This window comes from Apodemus sylvaticus, chromosome 3 (assembly GCF_947179515.1).
Source record: "Apodemus sylvaticus chromosome 3, mApoSyl1.1, whole genome shotgun sequence".
NCBI lineage: Eukaryota > Metazoa > Chordata > Mammalia > Rodentia > Muridae > Apodemus > Apodemus sylvaticus.
Genome location: NC_067474.1, coordinates 9,708,395 through 9,732,500, shown reverse-complemented (window position 1 = coordinate 9,732,500; position 24,106 = coordinate 9,708,395). Strand labels below are relative to the sequence as shown.

Below are 24,106 nucleotides of genomic sequence, written 5' to 3'. Positions count from 1 at the left end.
TGGCTGTATCTAATATTTCTCCTCCATCACCAGACTCCAAATCATGTAAGTTTGTTACTTAAATGCTATTAAATTGGCAAGTCTTTGTAGTCTTTGAGGTAACGAAAACTTAACAACTGAATTCAAGCATTACACTTGTATTAAGTTATTTGTTTATTCTAATGAATCCACTTTTCTACCAGAATTTTCATTGAATTTCATGCACATAACTCACTGTGCTCCTTTATACCTACTCAAGTGTATAACTGGCTGAGGTCTTTTTTTGATATTCTCTTATTTGAAGAATGTGAGCTACATAAAACCTGTCTCTTACCTCTTCTGGCCTGTTGTAGCAATAGTCCTCCTTTGAAGCATGTCAAATTTACAGAAAAGCAAACAAATTTTTAGAGAAGAAGGAAAAAACATTTTTATTCTGAATATTGAGACCAAATTAAACAAACAAACAAACCAACATAAACAGAAAGACCATTCATTTGACTTCTCTTGGACCCCCTCTTTGTTTTTCATGGTTAGTTTACAGATCCTTTCTTTGTCCTACTGACATAAATATCCCTCAATATTCACTATCTTAGTCACCATTTGGTTTGCCCAATGTTCTATCATGATGAGCTCCATGGAAGCTTGCTAAGTATCCAGGCTTCTGCCAAACCCTGGTTAACCTTGGAAGAAAGAGAGTTCGAATTTACCCTTATACTCCAGCTCCCCATACTTGTCAAAGTATGAGTGCTTAATTTTAATGACAAGAGAAAGGAAGATTAAGATATGTTTAAAAAGTTTTAAAAGGCATTTTGTACTAACTGGAACTTGAATGTGGGTGATGAAAATTAACTCTGTATTTCACCTATGTAACAATGCTCATTAAACCTGCACAGAGCTGTAGTGAAGTACTAACTTTAAAGGTCCATGGCATATTGTAATTTTTTATTACATATAATTTATTGAAATTTACAACTAAATTCTGAGTCATTGTCACATATTTGATAGGTAATATGATACATATTGAACAGTTCAATCAATACCACAGTCAAGATAATGAACATTTACCTCATTTCAGAAACTGCCTCCTGTCCTTGCATGAAACATCCTTCAGATCTCTCTCCCTCTCTCTTCCTCTCTCTTTCTCTCCCTCTCCCCCGCTGCCTCTCTCCCTCTCTCCCTCATTCCCCCCCACACCCTCTCCTCTCTCTTTTTCTCCTTTATCAACACTTTGAATTTTAAAATTTAATTTAACTTGTTTTTACTTATTCACTTTACATCCCATTCACTGTTCCTCTCCTGGTCACCCCTCCCACAATCTTTCTGCTCTGCTCTCCCCTCTCTTCTGAGTGGCTGGGGCCTCTCCTGAGTATCTCCCCCACCCTTGCACTTTAAGCCTCTAATAGGCTAGGCACTTTCTTCTCCATGAAGCCAGACACATAAGCCCAGCTAGTAGAACATATCCCATGTACAGGCAACAGGCTTTGGGATAACCCACATTCCAGTTGTTCAGGACCCACATGAAATCCATGTTAGTTGACTCTGTTGGTTTTCCTGCAGAGTTCCTATGCCTTTTGATGCCTGCAATCCTTCTCCTATTCTTCCATAAGAGTCCCCAAGCTCCATCCACTGTTTTACTGTGGGTGTCTTTATCTGTTTGAGTCAGCTGCTGGGTGGAGCCTCTCAAGGAACAACATTTCCCTGTCTGCAAGCATAACAGAGTATCATGACTCGTGATTGGGATTGGTGCTTGCCCATGGGATGGGTCTCAAATTGGGCTATTAGTTGTTTTGCCATTCCTTTGATCTCTGCTCTATTCCCTGTGCCCATATTACTTGTAGACAGGATAAATTTTGGGTTGAACGTTTTATCGGTGCTTTGGTGTCTCTATCACTCTACTGGAGTTCATGTCTGCACAGGAGGTGGCCTCTTCAGGTTCCATGCCCTTAATGTAGTGAGTCACAGATAATATCACCCCCATTGTTTCCTGGTCACCCCCTTGTCCAATTTCTCTGTCTTGTCCTAGAAGTGGCCCCACTTCTTCACTCCCCATCAGTTCCAGACTTCCATTCATTTTCATGGCCATGTAGCCATCTTCCCCACACCTGATGCAGATTTCCCACTTCCATCCCCATCCCTTTCCTTCCCAGTTCCCTTCTACTATCTGTCTCTTTATCTGCTGTCTGTTGTCTCAAGTTAAGCCTATAAACTTAGAGAATTCCTTTTCTCTGAAGGGATATGAAGGACACCATGCGCATGCAGGCTCTGTGCTCTAAACAGGACACCACCAAGGCAAAACATAGATGCCAGGGTGACAAGCTCCTCATTAGGGTTGTTTCTTTCTTGTTAATTAATTTACAGTGTCTAGTTACAGCAAAATGTTAGCAAAGGGCTTTTAATGATGATGAAATAACAAACCATTGTCCCTGAAATGTAAAGATACTGTGTGTGACAATAGAAAACAGTGAGTTTAAGTCATTCATGGATATACAATTCCCAAAATGTCTTCCTTTTTGAAGCAGTTGCTAAAGATACATAAGTTGATCCCTGAAGCACCATTAACAAGACACAAAATAGACAAATAAAAAGTAAGTTTATTAAAATGAGAAATAAAATTATTTATTTTCCCCAAACTGATGCAGAAAAGTGATAGTTACAGAAAATAAAAGTAAAGAATATGTGGCCAGTGATTTAAGTAAGTGGTTAAGCTTCCTTACCACAAGAGCCTAATAGAGTTTAAACTCCAGAAACCACATGTTGCAACTTGAGAAACAGTTCCTGCAAGATATCCTCCATTCCTTATATTATTGCCATGACATGAATTCACACCCTTATAGAATAAATAAGTGAATATTAAAATTTAAATGATTATAAAAAGAGAAAAATAGACCATGAGGCTCATGTCCAATTGTCAATAATCACACTACATAAGGGGACTAAGCCTCCCAATTAAAAAGCAAACACTACTCCATTTTTTTTATCCTTGCATTTATTTTAGACAGGAAAATTCTGGGTCAAAATTTTGAGATGGGTTTGTGGCCCCATTTCTCAAGTGTGGCATGTCTATCTACTGGAAGCGATCTCTTCAGGTTCTTTCTCCCCACTGAGGGCGTTTTGGCTAATGTCATCAACCCCCATTGGGTCCTGGAGCCTCTTACATCTCTGGTGTCTGGGACTTACTAATGTTTCCTGCGTCTCCTCTGCCCCAAGTTGGGATCTGTCTCAGGTTCACACTCCAAACTCTGACACTGTTGCTGCTGCCAAGATTTGCTTGCAGACAGAAGTCAGGCATGACTGTCCTCTGAGAGGCTCTGCCAGCACCTGACTAGGACAGATGCAGATACTTACAACCACACATTGGACTGAGCTCAGGGACCCCTATGGAAAAGTTAGAGAAAGGACTAAAGAAGCTGAAGGGCATTTCAACTCCATAGGAAGACCCTCAGTATCAACTAACCAGACCCCTCAGAGCTCCCAGGTACTAAGCCACCAACCAGAGAACATAAATAGGCTGGTCAGGGACCCCCACTTCATATGTAGCAGAGGACTGTCTTGTCTAGCCTTAGTGGGAGGGGATGTGCTTGGTCCTGTGGAAAACTAATGCCGTGAAGGTAGATGCTAGAAGGGTGAGGTGGGTAGAGGAGTACCATCTTAGAGGCAAAGGGGAGGGGAAGGGGTGGGATCTTGTGGAGGAGGGATTGGAAGGGGGACAACATTTAACATGTAAATTTTTTAAAAAGCAAATACTATCAGGCCAGATAAAAAGAGCATAGAGTAAAAGCAAACAAACAAAAAGAAATAGTTAGAGAAAGTTTTAAATACAAAATATAAAGGAGCCTCCCTCCATGGCTGAAGCAATACCATACAAAGTAAAATTTGAGATGGAGACAAGTACCATAAATAGGAAATTATCTCATAATAATATCTCATAAAAATTTTATTGAACAACATAATTTACTGGTATAAATATAACTCATTGTTAGTGTTCTTGCTTGGCATGCACACAAGACCATGGCTTGAATCCCCAGTCCCAAGGAAAGTGAGGGAGGAAGGGAGACAGGCAGAGGGAGTAATTTAAAATATAAATCCAGGAATCACTACATATAATCAGGAACAAAATTCTCCAGCATAAGATGGGAAATTTACAGAGCTTAAGAAAATTTTAGTACATAGAACAGGAACGTAAGTAAGAGACATGAAATTATAGGTTAAAAACTAAAGTAGAAATACTTAGGAAGACATTTCTACCTTTGTTATAAATATTTTAATAAAAGTGGCACTGATATCAGAATTCATATTTAAATGAAAATTATAATTAAAAACAGAATACATTGAAAGAAAATTATTAAAAGAAATTGAATTGAAAAGAAAAAATAGGTCTAGCAGTTGGCTGTTTGAAAATATAGTTCTAGAAAGGCATTTGGTCACATATGGTAAAAATGTTAAAAATATTTAGAAAATAATTTGTATGAGCTATGTCAATAAAAATGACAATAGAAATAAAAGAAATCCATAGGAAGACATACTCTAAAAGTGATTGATGTAAAATAGAAATGTTTAAATTTCTTATATCAATGAAGAAAATGTAATTCATCTAACAATTTACCACATAAATACCTAAAGCCAAAATGTTCTCACTGAGAACAAAACATTTGAGGGGAAAGGAAATTGTGCCACAGGAATTTGTTATAGAAAATAGAGAAACATAATGGTTCATATTTCAGCTCATTTTAGGAGACCACCTTCACATTATTGCTAAAACAGGGTCAAGATAAGTGTATTAGGTCACTGTACCTGTTAAAAGCAACTTAAAGCAGAAAGTTTTCATTTTGGCACACAGTTTATCACGGAAGGGAAGTAATGGCAGCAGGACATGAGGTAGCAGCTGGTCATAAGACATCCAGAAAAGGGTGCAGGGAAGCGTGGATCTTTGTCCTCTGTTAACTTTCTCTTCTTTTAAAGTTGAGAACTCCAGTCTAAAAGGTGTAATGCTCACATCTATTAGGGAGTGTTCCTACATTAATTAACCTAATCTAAATACCTCACAGGCATCCCCAGAGGCCTGTCTTTCAGAGATCCTGTGGAGTTGACAATTGATATCAACTACCCAACACTTCACTTAGAACACTAAAATATCCCTCATGACCAGAAACACAGTATTGTCTACTTTTCTCAGTGTTGTTTCAAAAGACCCACTACAATGACCTAGAAGAGATGGCTTTATTGTGACTTTTGAATTCAGAGGTGCCACTCCATCCCTGGGGGGGGCATGGTGGAACAGGGTTCAAACAATTTCAGATAAGAAGCAAAGAATAATCAGTACACAAAGGGACAGAGCAAGATGTCACCTCCAAGTCTTGTCTCAGTGATTCTGTTCCTTATGACAAGTCCAGCCTCATCTTTTTACTTACCAACGATGCTGCCATGATTTTATCCCTTTAAAGAATTAAACTATCCAAGCTCTATAAATGCAATCTATCACACACATACACACAAACACACACAAAACACACACAAAACACACACACACACACACACACACACACCAGGGAATGTTTTATAATCTCCTAGGTGTTTAACAATTACAAATTGACAAAATCAACCATTATAGGCACAAAGATATTTTATAAAATGTTGCATCAAAAGGGTAGTAAGTTGGTATATTTGTTTCATCCACAAAACATGATGTTTATGTAATTTGTCAAAATTTAGTTTGTTTCATTCACTTTAAATTAAAAATGAGGAGATTAAAAAAAAATAGGCAATCTTTTCAATGGAGGAAGCACTTGACAAAATATACCCATTATGATCAAAATTCCTATTAAAATCCTAAAAAAGAAACATGGCCTTGGTCTAAGAAAGAGAAAATTGAAAATACTACCTCCAATGTCATATTGTTCATCAAAATAGTAAATGTCTTTCCTTTGTAACTGAGCATAAGCATTTGAAATTTCTGTTCAATAAATGCTATACCATTCATTATAGAGGAAATCTCAGCCAATAAAATCAGGCAAAGAAAAGACCACAGAGCATGTAAAGCATATTTATTCATGTATTTCACCATTGTAAAGTTGAATAATTTATTTGAATTTATAAAGATATACTGTGTTGCAGGAAATATTAAAAAAGAACAAGTTCCCACACTACTCCCAGCTACTCTCTGCCCTGGCGGTGGTCTCGTCACCTATGACTCTAAGCTAAGTGCCTCACAGTAACTGATTGCAGTCTTCCTAGCTAGGGTTCTGTTCCCATACATTCTTAGCCATAAATACCCTGTGGTTGGTGGAACCATATTCTAGTAACCCAGTAAACCAAAACTCTAGAAGCTTATAATTAATCAGTGAGATTTATATATCAATAAATTCTCAATACGCAAGATGCCCACACAATAAATCCAGGGCCAACTGATAATGGTACAAGTTGCCTACCTAGATTCGACAAGTTGCTCCAATTATTCTATCCCTATATGATATTATTTCTACCTGTGGCTATTTAAAGCCATGCTGAACCTGAATCATCCTGTTCTTCCTCCGTCTTGCTTCCTTCTGCTCTTCTGTGTTGTTCCCTGTCACTGGAACCCTTGGTGCCAACTCCCCTATCCCTGGCCAATCACAGGCCTCCTGCTGCACTATTTAAATTAATTGGATAGGGAAAATTCTGACACAATACTGAGATTAGTTTGAAAGATTAGTGTAGCTACTAGATGAAAAGCTAATCTACAAACAGCAATTGTATTTATGTAACAATGTAAATTAGATAATGTCTTAAAATAACATTTCTAATAGAATCAAAGAGCATTGAATATTTAGGAATAAATTTGATGAGAAATGAGCATGTTGTTTATTCAGGAAATTATGAGACATTTATGAAGGGGAATAGGTAAATTAATTGGGTAAATATGGCCTGTCCGTGTTGTATAGTGTTAAAATGTCAACATGCTAATTTGTGTTAGCCTTTAAACATAATTTTTATCCAAATCTCCAATAAGCACCACTCTAGAAATTGAAATAATTATTTTGAACTGTTATGAGCCTCAAGAAAATTTGATATTGATAAAAGGAACAGACAAGTATATCAATAGAACACAATAAAGAGTGCCAGAATAAACTTCCTCAAGGTTAAAGAATAAAAGAGGAAACACTTCTTCAATATCACTCTTTACTGAAGAAACCAATAAGTGAACCTTCCCTGAGTTATCTCCAAAGAGAAGAAAAGTATTTTCAGAGATTTCAGAGTTTCTGTGGCTATAACATACCAAAGCATTCTAAGTGACTTTTACTTGTGTATGAAGATTTAATGAAAATATAATCAATTCAATGGCACATAGGGCCATTACATTATATACACACATGTATATGTGTATATATACATATATACATGCACATGCATATGTGTATATATGTAATATGTGTGTACAAATGCATATATGTACATGCATATATACAGATATACTTTTATATACACATATATGTATACATGTATATGCATGTATATATGTGTATATGTATATACATATGTACATGTACACAAATATGTGTGTATATAAATGTATATCTGTATATAGACATACATGTGCACATATATACATAAACACATATACACATATATGTTCACGGCCTCATACATCTAGTTGAAGTATTTTCACTACTCCCAAAGTTAATACTGTACCCATTAATTTGTCACTCCACATTCCTGGCTTCTTCTAGTACATGACTACCTGCTTCCTGTCTCTGTTGATTTATCTGTTGGACTAATACATGTAGAATTATAAGCGTGACATTTTCAGTGGGGCTTCAAGCTCTTGTTTCTCCTTCACATTTCAGCATGTGCATGATTTTATTCTAACAGCATTCCCTTATGAGGAGATACCACCCTCTCTTATCCGTTCATTCCTTCATGTACTCTGAATGTTCATACTTTTTGCCTACTGAGGATATGCTTCCATGAGCACTGTAACAACTGTAACTGAAATAGCATTCTCTGATATATGTGTCAATACATTGCTAGGGGATTGTAACACCATATGTACTTCTGTGTATAGCCCCTTTGGAGCACGTATTCTTCCCATGGAAATTATTACATTACTTTACCATCAGTGATGTGTAAATGCTGTAATTATCCATGCTTGTTATTTTCACTGAACACTTAGTCCCCTGAGCGGATGTGAAATGGCACTTCATTCATATCATTTGAAATACCCTGAGAGCCAATGATGCTGGGTATTGTCTCAGTGACTTCTCAACTATTTGGGTGCCTTCTTAGAGATGATTATTGGTATCTTGCCAAGGCTTAGGTGTTTTGTTGTTTCTTTAATTCTTGAGTTGAATGAGTTCTTTTTATAATCTAACCAGAAGTCTCTTACCAAATACATGCTCTGTGGGTATTTCCCGCATATTGGATGCTGTCCTTTTTCTTCATTGATAGAGTTCACCAATAGACAAAATCTCTAACTTTTATAATCAATTAACTTGGGCTTTTTTTTACTTGTTTTATTGAATATAATCTTCATTTACATTTCAAGTGTTCTCCCTACTCCCTGAAAACCCCCAACCCCTCCTCCCACCCCCTGCCTCCAAGTATATGCCCCTCCAACTGACATGCTCCCCCCCACTCTTTATTTCCCTTTGTTGGGGCATCTATTGAGCCTTCACCTGACCAAGGACCACTCCTCCCTCTGATGTCCAACAAGGCATTCCACTGCTATATTTTTGGCTGGAACCATGTATACCCCTTGGTTGATGGTTCAGTCCCTGGGAGTCCTGGGGCATCTGGGTGACCTACATCATTGTTCTTCCCATGGGGCTGTAAACCCCTTCAGCTCCTCCAGACTCCAACTCCTTCCTTGGGGACCCCATGCCCAGTCCAATGTTTGATTGCTAGCATCTGCCTCTGTGTGTGTAAGGCAGGGCCCCTCCGGAGACAACCATGGCATGTTCCTTTTGGTATGCACTTCTTGTCGTCCTTAATAATGTCAGGGTTTGGTGACAGTTTATAGGATGAACCCCCAGGTAGGGAAGTCTATGGGAGGCATTAACTTCAGTCTCTGCTCCCCACTCTCCTGCTCTCTGCTCTCCTAAATTATTCCTGTGAGTGTTTTGTTCTCACTGTCAGAGGAACCAAAGCACCCTCACATAAGTCCTCCTTCTTCTTGAGCATCCTGAGTTCTGTGAATTGTAACTTGTTTATTTTGAGCTTTTGGGCTAACTTCCACTTATCAGTGAATGCATACCATGTGCGTTCTTTTGTGATTGGGTTACCTTGTTCATGATAACACTTTCTAGTTCTAGTCATTTGCCTAAGAATTTCATAAATTCATTGTTTTTAATAGCTGAATAGTACTCCATTTTGTATATATACCACAGTTTCTATATCCATTCCTCTGTGGAAGGACATCTGGTTCCTTTCCAGCTTCTGGCTATTATAAATAAGGCTGCTATGAACATAGTAGAGCATGTATCCTTATTATATGTAGGAGCATCTTCTGGGTGTATGCCTAGGAGTGGTACAGCTGGGTCCTCAGGTAGTACTATATCTAATTTTCTGAGGAAACACCAAACTGATTTCCAGAGTGTTTTCACCAGCTTGCAATCCCACCAACAATGGAGAAGTATTCCTCTTTCCCCAGATCCTCTCCAGCATCTGCTGTCCCCTGAGTTTTTCATCTTAGCCATTCTGACCAGTATGAGGTGGAATCTCAGGGTTGTTTTGATTTACATTTCCCTGATAACTAAAGATGCTGAACATTTATTTAGGAGCTTTAGAGCCATTTGAGTTTCCTCAGTTGAGAATTCCATGTTTAGCTCTATATCCCATTTTTTAAATAGGGTTATTTCACTCTCTGGAGACTAACTTCTTGAGTTCTTTGTATGCATTTGATATTAGCCCTCTATTGTATGTAGGATTGTAAAAGATCTTTTCCCAATTTGTTCATTGCCATTTGTCCTATTGACTTTATCCTTTGCCTTACAGAAGCTTTGCAGTTTTATGAGGTCCCATTTGCCGATTCTTGTTCTTAGAGCATAAGCTATTGGTGTTCTATTCAGGAAATTTTGCCCTGTGTTCATGTGTTCAAGATTCTCCCCCACTTTCTTCTCTATAAGCTTCAGTGTGTCTAGTTTTATTTGTAGATCCTTGATCCACTTGGACTTGAGCTTTGTACAAGGAGATAAGAATGGGTTAGTTTGCATTTTTCTGAATGCTGGTGTCCAGTTGATCCAGCATCATGTGTTAAAAATGGTGTCTTTTTTTCCACTAGATGTTTTTAGCTACTTTGTCAAATATCAAGTGACCATAAGTGTGGAGGATTTTTTTCTGGGTCTTCAATTCTATTCCATTGTCCTTCCTGCCTGCCTCTATACTAATACCAAACAGTTTTTATCACTATTGCTCTTAGGTAGAGCTTTGAGGTCAGGGATGGTGATTCCCCCCAGGAGATCTTTTGTTGTGGAGAATAGTTTTTGCTACCCTGGGTTTTTTTGCTATCCTGAATTTGAGAATTGATCTTTCTAGATCTATGAAGAATTCATTTGGGATTTTGATGAGGATTGCATTGAATTTGTAGGTTGCTTTAGGTAAGATGGCCATGTTTACTATATTTATACTGCCAATCCACAAGCATGGGAGATCTTTTGATCATCTGAGATCTTCTTTGATTTCTTTCTTCAGAAGCTTGAAGTTCTTGTCATAGAGAACTTGCTTCATTAGGGTCACAGCAAGGAATGAAATATTATTTGGAACTATTGTGAAGGGTGTAATTTCTTTCTCAGCTTGTTTGTCCTTCGAGCAGAGGAAGGCTACCGAATTTTTTTTTTTTTGAGTTAATTTTATATCCCGCCACTTTGCTGAAGTTGTTTATCAGCTCTAAGAGTTCTCTGGTGGAAGTTTTGAAGTCACTTATGTATAAGATCATATCATCTGCAAATAGTGATATTTTGACATCCTCCATTCCAATTTGTATACCTTTGACCTCCTTTTGTTGTCTGATTGCTCTGGCTAGGACTTCAAGTACTATATTGAATAGATATGGAGAGAGTGGGCAGCCTTGTCTGGTCCCTTATTTTAGTGGTATAGCTTCAAGTTTCTCTCTGTTTAATTTGATGTTGGCTACTGGTTTGCAGTATATTGCTTTCACTATGTTTAGGTATGGGCCTTGGGTTCCTGATCTCTCCAAGACACTTATCATGAAGGGATGCTAGATTTTGTCAAAAGCCTTTTCAGCATCTAATGAAATGACCATGTGGTTTTTTTCCTTGAGTTTATTTATGTAGTGGATTACATGGATGGATTTACATATATTGAATAATTCCTGCATTCCTGGGATGAAGCCTACCTGATCTTGGTGAATTATAGTTTTGATGCATTCTTGGATTTGGTTGGCCAGATTTTTGTTGAGTATTTTTGCATCAAAGTTCATGAGGGAGATTGGTCTGAAGCTCTCCTTCCTTGTTTGGTCTTTGTTTGATTTAAGTATAAGTGTTATTGTAACTTCATAGAATGAGTTGAGCAGTGTTCCTTGAGTTTCTATTTTCTGGAATTATTTGGAGAGTATTGGTATTATCTCTTCTTTGAAGATCTGATTGAATTCCCTACTAAACTCATCTGGTCCTGGGCTTTTATTTGATGGGAGACTATTATGAACTGTTTCTATTTCCTCAAGACTTATAGGACTATTTAGATGGTTTATCTGACCCAGTTTTAATGTTGGTACCTGCTATGTAGCTAGAAAGCTGTCCATTTCATCCAGATTTTCAAGCTTTGTTGAGTATAAGCTCTTGTAGTAGTATCTGATGAATTTTTTGAATTTCCACAGTTTCTGTTGTTATGTCTCCCTTTTCATTTCTGATTTTATTAATTTGGGTAGTGCCTCTGTTCCCTCTGATTAGTCTGGCTAAGTGTTTATCTATCTTGTTGATTTTCTCAAAGAACCAACTCCTGGTTTTCTTGATTCTTTGTAGTTCTTTTTATTTCTATTTGTTTGATTTTGGCCCTGAGTTTCATTATTTCCTGCCCTCTACTCCTCTCACTTGTATTTGCGTCTTTTTTAGGGCTTTCAAGTATACTGTCAAGCTATTAGTGTATGCTCTCTCCATTTTCTTTTTGGACACACTCAGGGCTATGAGTTTTTCTCTTAGCACTGCTTTCATTGTGTCCCATAAGTTTTGATATGATGTGTTTTCATTTCCATTAATTCTAAAAAGTCTTTAACTTCTTTATTTCTTCCTTGACCAAGCTATCATTGAGAAGAGAATTGTTCAAAGTCCATGTGTATGTGTGTTTTGCATTGTTTTCATTTGAACTTAACACCAGCCTTAGGCCATGGTGATCTGATAAATTACATGGAATAATTTCAATATTCCTGTATCTGTTGAGGCCTTTTTTGTGACCAATTATATGTTCAATTTTGGAGAAGTTACCATGAGGTACTGAGTAGAAGGTATATTCTTTTGTTTTAGGGTGGAATGTTCTATAAATATCTGTTAGATCCATTTGGTCCACAACTTCAGTTAGTTTCCCTGTGTCTCTGTTTAGTTTCTGTTTCCATGATTTGTCCATTATTGAGAGTGGGGTGTTGAAGTTCCCACTATTATTATGTTGGCAAAATGTGTGCTCTGAGCTTTAGTAAAGTTTCTTTTATGAATGTGGGTGTCCTTGTGTTTGGAGCATAGATGTTCAGAATTGGGAGTTCATCTTGGTAGACTTTTCCTTTGAACAGTATGAAGTGTCCCTCCTTATCTTTTTTGACAACTTTTGGTTGAAAGTCAATTTTATCTGACATAAGAATGGTCACTCCAGCTTGGGACCATTTGCTTGGAAAATTGTTTTCCAACATTTAACTATGAAGCAGTGACTGCCTTTGCCACTGAGGTGGGTTTCTTGTATGCAGCAAAACATTTGGGTCCTGTTTATGTGTCCAGTCCATTAGTTTATGTCTTTTTATTCGGGAATTGAGACCATTGATGTTAAGAGATATTAAGGAAAAGTGATTGCTGCTTATTGTTATCTTCTTTGTTAAAGGTGAAATTCTTTTTGAGTAGCTATCTTCTATTGGGGTTGTTGAAAGATTACTTTATTGTTTTTTCTACAATGTGGTTTCCTTCCTTGTGCTGATATTTTCCACTCATTATCCTTTGTAGAGCTGGATTTATGGAAAGATATTGTGTAAATTAGCTTTTGTCATGGAATACCTTGGTTTCTCCATCTATGGTAATTGAAAATTTTACTGGGTATAGTAATATTAATAATATAGTATATTATACTAGGCTGACATTTATGTTCTCTTATGGTCTGTATGACATCTGCCCAGGACCTTCTAGGTTTCATAGTTTCTGGTGAGAAGTCTGGTGCAATTCTGATAGTTCTGCCTTTATATGTTACTTGACCTTTTCCCTTACTCCTTTTAATATTCTTTCTTTGTTTAGTACATTTTGTGTTTTGATTATTATATGACAGGAGGAATTTCTGTTCTGGTCTGGTCTGTTTGTGGAGTTCTGTAGGCTTCTTGTATGTTCATGGGCATCTCTTTCTTTAAGTTAGGGAAGTTTTCTTCTATAATTTTGTTGAAGACATTTACTGGCCCTATAAGATATAAATCCTTGCTCTCTTCTATACCTATAATCCTTAGGTTTGGTCTTCTCATTTTGTCCTGGATTTCTTCAATGATTTGGGTTACAAGTTCTTTGCATTTTGCATTTTCTTTGACTGCTGAGTCCATGTTTTTATGGAATCTTCAGCATCCAAGATTCTTTCTTCTATCTCTTGTATTCTGTTGTTGATACTTGCATCTATGACTCCTGAATTCTTTCCAAGGTTTTCTATCTCCAGAGATGTCTCACTTTGTGATTTGTTTATTGTTTCTACATTCATTTTTAGATCCTGGATAGTTTTGTTCACTTCTTTCAGTTGTTTGTTTGTTTTTTCCTGAAATTCTTTAAGGGATTTTTTTGAATTTCCTCTTTAAGGGCATCTACCTGTTGACCCATGTTCTTCTGTGTTTTTTATAGGAATTTTTGTGATTCTTCCTTAAGGGCTTCTGCATATTGACTCCTGTTCTCCCATAATTCTCTATGGGATTTTTGTGTTGCCTCTTTTAAGGGGTTCTACCTGTTGACCCATGTTCTTCTGTATTTCTTTAAGAGATTTTTGTGTTTCCTCTTTAAGGACTTCTACCTATTTACCCATGTTCTCCTGTATTTCTTTAAAGGATTTTTGTGTTTCTTCTTTAAGGACTTCTACCTGTTTATCCATGTTCTCCTGTATTTCTTTAAGGGGGTTATTTATGTCTTTCTTGAAATCCTCTATCAGCATCATAAGATGTGATTTTAAATCTAGCTCTTGCTTTTCCAATGTGATGAAGTATCCAGGATTTACTGTTGTAGGAGAACTGGGTTCTGATGTTGCCACGTTGCCTTGGTTTCTGTTGATAATGATCTTGCGTTTGCCTTTAGCCATCTCATTATCTCTGGTGTTAGCTTGTTTTGCTGTCTCTGACTGTGACTTCTATGTCCTGCAGGCCTGTGATTCTCTACTCTTGGTATTCCCTTTCTCTCAAATTCCCTGCATACACTGCTTCTCCAGGAAGTATTAGGAGATAGGGTCTTCCTTGTGGCAGATTTGGAAAGGGTCGAATGTCCTGCTGTTGCTGGCTCTCTAGAAAGTATCAGGAAATGGGGTCTTCCCAGTGGCAGAAGTAGCACAGGTCTACCACATCTGAAGGAACCAGACATGCAGTGGCGGCGGAGGAGGGAGGGGTTATTTAGGATTTTGCTTGTGTTTTCAGTGTGCTATATAAAAGTGTCTGGCAAATTCTAAGATGATCAGCTCTCTGTATCTCTCTGTATCTCTCTCTGTATCTCTCTCTCTCTCTCTCTCTCTCTCTCTCTCTCTCTCTCTTTCTCCATCTACCCCTCCCTCTTCTACTAGTTATAGTGTTATTTCTTATGTGCATCCATTGCTACATATTGAATTCCTTTCTGTAAGTGGTAGGGACGGAGCCCAGCTTAATTCCTTTACATGTGTAAATGCAATTGCCTCGGTATCATTTCCTGAAAATATTCTTTCCTCACTGTGTAATCTTAGTACTTTGTTGGACACCAGGTGAACATAAATAGGAGGGTGATTTTATTCTTTGTCAACACCATTCTATTTAATTAAATTGTATACTTGTCATTTTCTGAATACCATATTAGGTATTCTTTATTGGGAATTATGAACATTTGAATTGTGTTTTTATATTTTATTCTTTCAGGATTGTTTTAGATGCTCTCTGCACTTCACATTTTAAATAGCTTTTAAAAATAGCTCTTCCTTTTCTGAACAAAGCAAATGGAATTTTATACTAATATTACTAAAAGAATAGATTACTTTGGGGAAATTCTGAACTTGAAAGCAGGAAGTTTCTATACCATCAACGGGAAATGCCCTTTTTCTATTTTTTTTAAACCACCATTAACTATTTTCATTATGTTTTTGGTTGATTTTGGCATAAATGTTAAGTTGAACCCTAGAATCAAAATTTTGTTGTTGATTTTTGTAAGTGCCTGAGCTTACTTAACTGGCCAAGGCCACATTATATGGCAATGAAGAATTAAATATGGTAGCAATTGCCAGGATCTATGTAGTTGTAGTTTCCAGGATACTATGATGTTTACAAACTTTACAGGATTCACAGTTAATGTCTAAGACCAATTCTTCTGTCAAGATTCTATTGTTTCTGGCCTAGTTTCTTCATCAGAATCATTGTTGCTAGGAAGTCTCTGCTCTTCAACGCTCAGCAACTCCATCACCACATTTTCTTCCTTTACTTCAAGTAGAGCCTTTGCAGACATTTTGGAATCTCTTTGTCCATCTTTCACAGTTCCAATCAGTCTTTCAGATATCCACAACTGCCTCTCAGCATTCTGAAGAAAAAAGTACAAACATAACCTCAGTTCTAGTGAACTAACGAAGCCCTTCAGTTGGCCAGACATAACTTATCTCCAACGCACATGACCTTTTAGGAAGAACCCAAAAGTGTTCTGCAGCAATACGGCCATCCTCACCCAAACTTAAAAAAATAAAGTATATGAAATAAAAGTTAAAATATTATGAGGGGTAGCCACAGTTTCCTACAGTTCCCTTTATTTTTAAATCACATTTATTGTCCATTAGTTCTTTCCAAGAAGTTTGACTGAGGGTTATCTGGAATGCCTGTGATGTGACTTATACTGTTGGCAAAAATTCTTAAAAGGCTTAATAATGTATTTAGGAGAAATGTTAGTTTTAATATTTTTTACAGTGGTATAAAATAGTAAAAGCCAGTGCTAATTCATCTAAAGTATTTAACAAAGACTTTGTTTTTGTAAATAATAAATGAAACATAAAGGATTAATCCAATCTTTACATTTGTAAACAGATCTTTTGGTATTTTATTATTTTAGCACAAATTAAAATACCATCTATAGAATGTATAATAAAAGGAAACAACCTTTTAACTCTTTAAATTTCTGGCAACAATCTTTTGCCTGTATTTAGTTTGTTGTTGTTGTTGTTGTTGTTGTCGGTGTTGTTGTTGTTGTTATTGTTGCTGCTGATGCTGTTGCTGCTGCTGCTCCTGTTCAATGACTTCCAATAGTTGAGGCATAGTCTGCTCTTAGAGGTCTTTAGCCAGAGTTAACTCTTGAGTATAATAAGGTTCAATATCAGCCCAAAGTCAGATGTAACTATTAACATCTTGCTTTCTAAGAGGACTGATGGCAAACTGGCATGCAGAATTACCTTTCTCAAATGCCAGTTGTCTAACCATAATCATTTCAGCTTCATCATTAACTGTCTGGTGACTATCTGCCTACAAATCTTGATATGGTTTGTCAGGTTCCTATCTAATTGCAGAAAATTTCTTTCCCACCACCGACTACCCACCACCAGAATCCAGTGACTTACGCCATCCCTTTAAAGCCAAAGCACTGATTTATCCATAAGCTTCAGGGAGGGAGATATTTGATCCATCATTAAGCATCACTACATATATGACTTGTCCTATAACATTTCAAAAATATGTGCACATAAATTTGTTGGTTTCTAATAGCTTTGTTTTGACATAATTGTGAATAATTAGTCTTCCACAGTAAATATTCACTTTTAGAGAAGCTTTTGCTTTAGTTCCTCCAGCTGCAGGGAAAAAGAATTTCCCCAGAAACAGCATCAGGGATAGACAATATAAAAGGAGCCATTGGTCCATACTGAGCCTGCTTAAAATCCTCAAGAGTTTAAAATGGATTGAGATTCTAATTTCTAACTCTTTTTGCTGGGTTATTATGATCAGGGATTTTATTAAGTAGGAAAAGAAAAAAAAATCCCTTCATGTCTCCTCTCATCTCCTGGGCACTATGCAGAGCCTCTTGCATCAGAGACCTGTACTGTGACTTGAAAGGAATTAATTTTCTTATCAGGGGAATGAGAAAGTTATTTAATAATCTCAGTAAGAGATAAAGTGAATCAGTAAAATAGGTTCCATGCTATCAGAAACTGTACTAGATGGGCGGATTTTAAGAGCAGGAGAAATTGGAGCTGGAAGTGGGGGAAAGAAACACAATAGGGGGAGGAGGAGGAGGAGGAGAAGGAGAAGGAGGAAGAGGAGGTAGAGGAGGAGAAAGAAAAGGAGAAGGAGGAGGAGAAAGAAAAGGAAGAATGGGGGAGGAGGAAGAGGAGGAGGAGGAAGAGGAGGAGAACCCTCAACCTCATCAGAGAGAGAGAGAGAAAGGGAATGATGAAGGGAGGGAGGGAGAGATCTTTATGTTCTAATTTTTCTTCAATTCCGTGTTATGATTTTCTCTGATCATATTAGCTGTCACTTTTATCTATTATTCTTTTTATTTCTTTCCAAAGATGAAAAACATCTCTAGGAATGTTTTCTGGTCCCCTTACATCTAATTCTCCCTTAATTATTGTTCCTAACTGGGAGCAAGTTCTGGGATTCTTCAGGGAATAAAGGCTGAAGTTAGCCAAGGAGCTCTAGGAATTCCATCAACTATTAGTGTCCTGATTTAATTCCTTCCTCCAGCAACAAAGTTTGCAGAATTTCTACAAACAAACGTCCCTCCTCAGACACTACCTGTCCCCATTTTTACTCACAGTGGATATTCTTTATGCATGTGTGTGAATTCTTATGGCTTTTAAATTTAAGATCACTGCCACCCTCAGACTATGGCTTTACTTCTTTTCCAGTTGGAGTGCTTTCCTATTTCTCTTAGTTTCTATAGCTAGAAATTCCCATGCAAAATTGTCTAGAAATGGCAAAACCTGGCTGGGAGTCTGTGATTGTTATTGTCTAAAATTGTCCTTCAGCTTGACATCATCCATAATACACTGTGAGACTCTCCTGTTTGTGAGGATCTTCCCTTTAACTTCCAGTTTGCCAAATTCTTTTCATGAAAATGTGTTCAAAATTCCATCACTTTTTGAGACTGTGTAATCATTGATTTGTATTTTATCCATGTAGTTTATTATATTGGTTATTTTCTTGTGTTAAAGCACCCTTGGATTCTCTTGGTGTACAACTTGCTGTTGTATTTGGCTTGGTACTATGCTGCTGGTGATTTCTGCATGGTTCCATCAAATACATTGGAGTGAAATTGTTGCTTTTTTGTCTTTTCTGATAATGAAACTGGTCTCTTAAGATGAAGTAGAGAGTCTTAAATTCAATTTTCTAGAACAATGAGAACACGATGTTGTTAATTAGTTTATAAGTCTGTGAGAGACTCTTATTTGGGATAGATTGTTTTGGACCAATTGCTCAGGGTTTTGTTGTTGCTCTTTTTTATTGTTTGTTTGTTTTTACTGAGTCAATGTCTTTCCTAAACAGAAAATATAAGAAACTATAAGAAATTCTCCAGATACGTTGTCTTTCCTTTTGAGTGAGTTTTAGTGTTTTTATGAGTACCAAGGATTTCTTTTTATTCTATATTATCCAACATGCTTCTTTAGGGTCCATAAGAATGTCTCACTTAGATTTCTACGTTTAATATGAGTCAATTCTTTCTTTATCACCCTTGCTAGAGATTTGTTATTTTCTAAATCCTAATAAATTGACATTTAGTTCTTTCATCTTTATCATTTATGAGGTTTTTTTTAATTTTCTCAATTCTAATAATTATTATTTCTACATTTTGTAAGATCTGGCTTGGCCTGAATAAAATGAAACTCTGAAGCCATTTGTCAGTAATTCTATTATTACTTTCTTTGCATTTGGGGGACTATATCTCTTTTCTGCTTAACTTTATTTTTTAATTAGGGGATAAAGTTAGGGTAAACATTGAAAGTTCCTCTTTGGATCTAACCATACAGCTATGTATACCCATATGTACACTGCTTTCCATACACCTCAGGGCATTAGAATGTGTATCATCAAAAAAAAAAAAAAAAGGAATGTATGTCATCTCCATATAGTCTATTCTTCACTTTCTCTTGGATTCTTTGTCTTCTGCTTGTATTTAACCCTTTCATGCCTGTGTGTTTAGTAGTTCTCATTTTGACCCCTGTTATTCTATCACAGTCAGAGAACATATTCTGCATGATTTCTATTTCTTTATGCTTGTTGATATTTACTCGCCTGTCTTACACATGATCTCTGCTAAGGAATGTCTCCTCCCCATCCCGTGGAGGACGCTCATCTCTCTCATGGTTCTTTTTGCTTGCTTTATTTAATCTAGTGCTGAAGTTTGCCTTGTTCTTACTAATTTCTCTCTAGGATTCTTAGTATTTTTATAGATAAAACTATTATATTCTCCAGTTTTTATTTTAGTGCTATATGTTTAAAATTCCATCAATTGTGAGACTGAGAACAGGCATGTAACATGAACACATAAACATAATTATTGTGACATATTGTTATAGTAGGTTTACCAGCACATTTTGTGCTTCTTTGTCTGTAGGAGAGGTTTTGTAATAAATCATTATTTTGTCTGATGTAAGCACAGCCAGCCAAGATTGATTTTCAGTCCAATTCATGTTACTTCTATAATATTTCTTCTTATTTCCTTCCCCTTTTACTCTTATATTTTGGTGTTCCAGCTAAATGAATAAAGTAGAAAAATACTAATAGTAATGTTCGAGTTGATATATATGTATATTATATATATATATAATATATATATACATGTTAATTAAAACTCATTTAGAAATAGATATATTTGTTATTAACAAATATTTGAAGAATGAAGTTTCAATAGAAGACTTAGTTTATTGCTCATATTTTAGAAGGAAAAGGAGTACAAATAAATATTTAAAAATAATTGAGTTGTTGTTGGTTTTTTTTTTTTTTTTTTTTTTTTTGGTTTTGGTTTTGGTTTTGGTTTCTTCGAGACAGGGTTTCTCTGTATAGCCATGGCTGTCCTGTGTCCTGAAACTAACTCTGTAGACCTGGCTGGCCTTGAACTCAGAAATCCATCTGCCTCTGCCTCCCAGAGTGCTGGGAATATAGGCGTGTGCCACCACTGCCTGGCTAATAATTGACTTTTAAGTGAGAGAAAATGCTGTCAACTGTGTGTGTGTGTGTGTGTGTGTGTGTGTGCCTGTGCGTGCTATCTGTCTGTGCCTGTGTATTTCCGTGTTGCTCTCTCTAGCCCTCCCCTACCCTCCAGTTTGTGTGTGTGTGTGTGTGTATGTGTGTGTGTGTGCTCACATGCATACGTGCAATAACATACATGCATACGCACAGTTACATGTGTAACCAGGATAAAATACAGGACTTCTTGTAAGTTCTCTACTACACTGCTATATTTCTATCTCAAAGTAGAGTTCCCTGCTCTCCTTGTTTTCAGCCCTCTCCCCTCCCTCCTTTTCTTATTTCCAGCTGAGCTTCACTAAGTTTCCCAGTTTGCCCTCAAACATAAAATCCCCACTGCTCCCCTCTCTTTCTTTCTCTTGTTATTTATTTAGTTGACAAGCCAGCAATGAAAAAACTTTGAAGGTAGGAGGATTTTATGTTTGAGGGTAGCAGGGGCTGGAAAGTAAGCCTCTTCTTCAAAAGGAAAAAAAAAGAAAATGAAAAAGAAAGAAAGAAGAACAAATTCCTAGAATATCTTTATTTTTCAACCTATCATAAAAAGATATTATTTATTTATAAGCCTAATTTTGCAACACACAAATCAAATTTAACCCATCCATTGGCTTATTAGTTTCCAATAGTCACATGTTGTAGATAAGACAGGTAATGATTGATAAGAGGTGTTAAGTATTTGTCATGTGGTATCAAGTACTCAGTTGCCTAGAATTTGGAATGGCATACAGTGAACAGAAGGTTGGTAGAAATTAGGAAAGTAACATTATCCATCCATTTTTTGTGCATGAGGATAAATGCCTTTATTTTATAGCCATTTCATACCTAGTTCATGATCTAGTTAAGAAAACTGAAAAGAATTGGAGAGATGGCCCAGGTGTTAAGAACACTGGTTGCTTTTGCAAAGGAACTGGGTTCATATATCCAGCACCCACATGACAACTCATAACTGTTTGTAATTCCTGTTCCAGGGTATCTGACACCTCCACACAGACATACATCCATTCCAAACACCAATGAATGTAAGATAAAGATACATATATTTTTTTAAAAGCAAAGATAAATATGTTGGTTTATAATAAAACAAAAAAAAAACCTGAAACCAATTGTCAGTAATCATATTAATGCTTTCTTTGCATCTGGAGGACTATATCTCATTTTGTTTTATTTATTATTTTCATTAAGATTTTATTATATGTGTATGTTGTTTTACCTTCATGAATGTCCACATACAGGGTGCATATCTGGTGTCTGTAGAGTCTAAAGAAAGCATTGGATCCCCTGAAAATGGAGTTACAAATGATCATGCACCATCATGTATATACTGATCAACCATTTCCTCTGATGCTCTCATTCTTTTTACATTTTATAGAAAAATATATAAACAGTTGTACTTAGATATGTAGACATTATCAGGGAAATTTTAGGATAAAAATCAAAGGATAATGCATAAGGATATAAGTAACAATTGCATAAATACAAGAGACTGAAGACATCAAGGCAGTATAAGGCATTTACAAGCTGTAAATGAAGAAGGCAGAAGTGACACAGTACCTCACCTTGAACAACTGTCAGTAAACTAGCGCTAGGGTATCATGGACACTTCATGGCTACTTAAAATGAAAGCATGGTGCACATACTGCTTTTGAAACAAGGATTGAAAGGTGTAAATCATCTCCGTGGGCAATTTAATAGGTGAGAACTACATCCTAGCAAGGGTCAAGAAGCTGTGGTGTGCTACTGCACAGTAGTCTTCTCACAGGTGACAATGCAGTGTGCATTTCGTAAAGCTTGGAAAAAGCTTTCATGTGTTCTCACCACCAAGAAATAATCAATATAAAACACAGATATACCCACTTTCTTTTAAATATGCATAACATTCATCTATGAAAATTATGTGATATTCCATAATTACATGTCATTTTGCATTTTTCTAAATATAGTTGAATAAGAGAGAAAAAGTCAGAGTAGGTAGGCATGTCAGAATTAATTATGGCTGAAGATCCTGGACTCTCTTCTGTACAGATTTGTTAGTGACTGATTCTTTGTTTTGTTTTAAAAGAATTTGGACAACTGGTTTTTAAATTCATAGGGGATTATATTCAGATAGTAGAGGGACCATTGCAGGTTCTTCTCTGACATCTGTGACTTACCCATTAGCCATGGATAGATGGATGGATGGATGGATAGATGGATGGATGGATGGATGGGTAGACCAGGCATGATTTCCCTCTTATTGAACAGGTCTTAAGTCCAGTTAGAGAACTGTTAGCTATCAGCAAGGAATGTTGAGAGTGAGAGACAATCTTTTCCAGAGAAAAGCCTCTCAATTATTTACTTAATATGAATTGTCAGACCTTGGCATATTATATACATACAAGTAACAATAATGACATGGACTGGTTATATTTATATATTAAAGGAAACAGCATATATATATATATTATATATGTATGTATATATATATATATATATATTACATTTATATATTAAAGGAAAGGTGGTTATAGGTTTGAGAGAGGGGATAAAAAGGTGCATGTGACATGGAGGAAGGAAAGGGGAGGGCACATGATATAATTACTATAATGTCAAGCAATAAAATATTGTTAAAAGGACAATTGTTAATATGAGAATAAACTCATGGACATAAACAACTAATGGAAGTCAAGTGAGTTGGGATTTTATTAATGTAAGAAATTTTTCAAAAATCGCCCCTGCTTAGTCATCGGTGTAGCTGTTATGTGGCGTGGTGGCCTGGTTGTGGGAACCTAAGGGTAGGGAAGCCCCCCTGTGCTGAACTGAGCTTGCTCTTAAGTGTTCTCAAATTCTGTCATTGTCTCCTCTGACTTGTATTATGTTGGGGACACTGTTCTGCAGTTTCCCATTTCAAATGAGATCATTTTCTAAGATGTTATTTTATTGTAGCACTGAGTTCTAAAATTTCGTAAAAGCTCATTAAGGTTTCAGTCTCCCGGAAACCTATAACAATGCTCTCATCCAAGGCTGCATGCTGGATTGATGACTTTCCAAGTCTTTCTCTTGCTTATCAGAAGAGCTTCTGATATTTGAAGCATAGCTAACCTGTCCATGGTCATAAGGTGACCATGGTCATTCTGCAATTGGTTACAATTCTGTCATTATATTTATGAATTACCACAGGCTACAGATACAAAAATGAAGCTGGTCTCAGTTTCTCTGTAAAGTCACAGGGGAAACTTGGAGTTATGTGAGGTCCCTCAAACACAGTGCCTTAGAGAGTGTTATGTAGATTCTTATGATCTGTGCTGGTAAGCCAGTCGGGTCTTCTTCTGGTCTTACCTGAACTTGTCAACTTGGGGCATTCAGGCAAAGGTGTAATGGCTGTTGGGAAATGGACTTGGAGTGTTCATTGTTTTATTCTACTTCTTTCTAAATTGAAAGGGAAGACCTTCATGACTCATGATTTTATAGGAATTTAGATGGCATAGCAATACAAACTTCAGATCAAAGGAATTATTCGAAGCAGGTTAACAAATGTGGCCATCAAGATTTCAGCTGAGACACCCTCTCATGCCTATAAAATAGAGCTGTAATGCTGTGTTATCATTCTTCTTTCCC

General features: G+C 36.6%; 1 protein-coding gene across 2 annotated transcripts in view; it reads left to right on the top strand.

Annotated features, from left to right (window-relative positions):
- C3H8orf34 (chromosome 3 C8orf34 homolog) overlaps positions 1-24,106 on the top strand; it is a 479,559-nt gene that overhangs the window by 117,559 nt on the left and 337,894 nt on the right. For both annotated transcript variants that reach the window (XM_052175408.1, XM_052175406.1), the window contains exon 3: positions 1-45. This exon is cut by the window's left edge and continues 87 nt beyond it. In XM_052175408.1, the coding sequence (XP_052031368.1) occupies positions 1-45 (45 nt within the window). The remainder of the gene's footprint in view (positions 46-24,106) is intronic.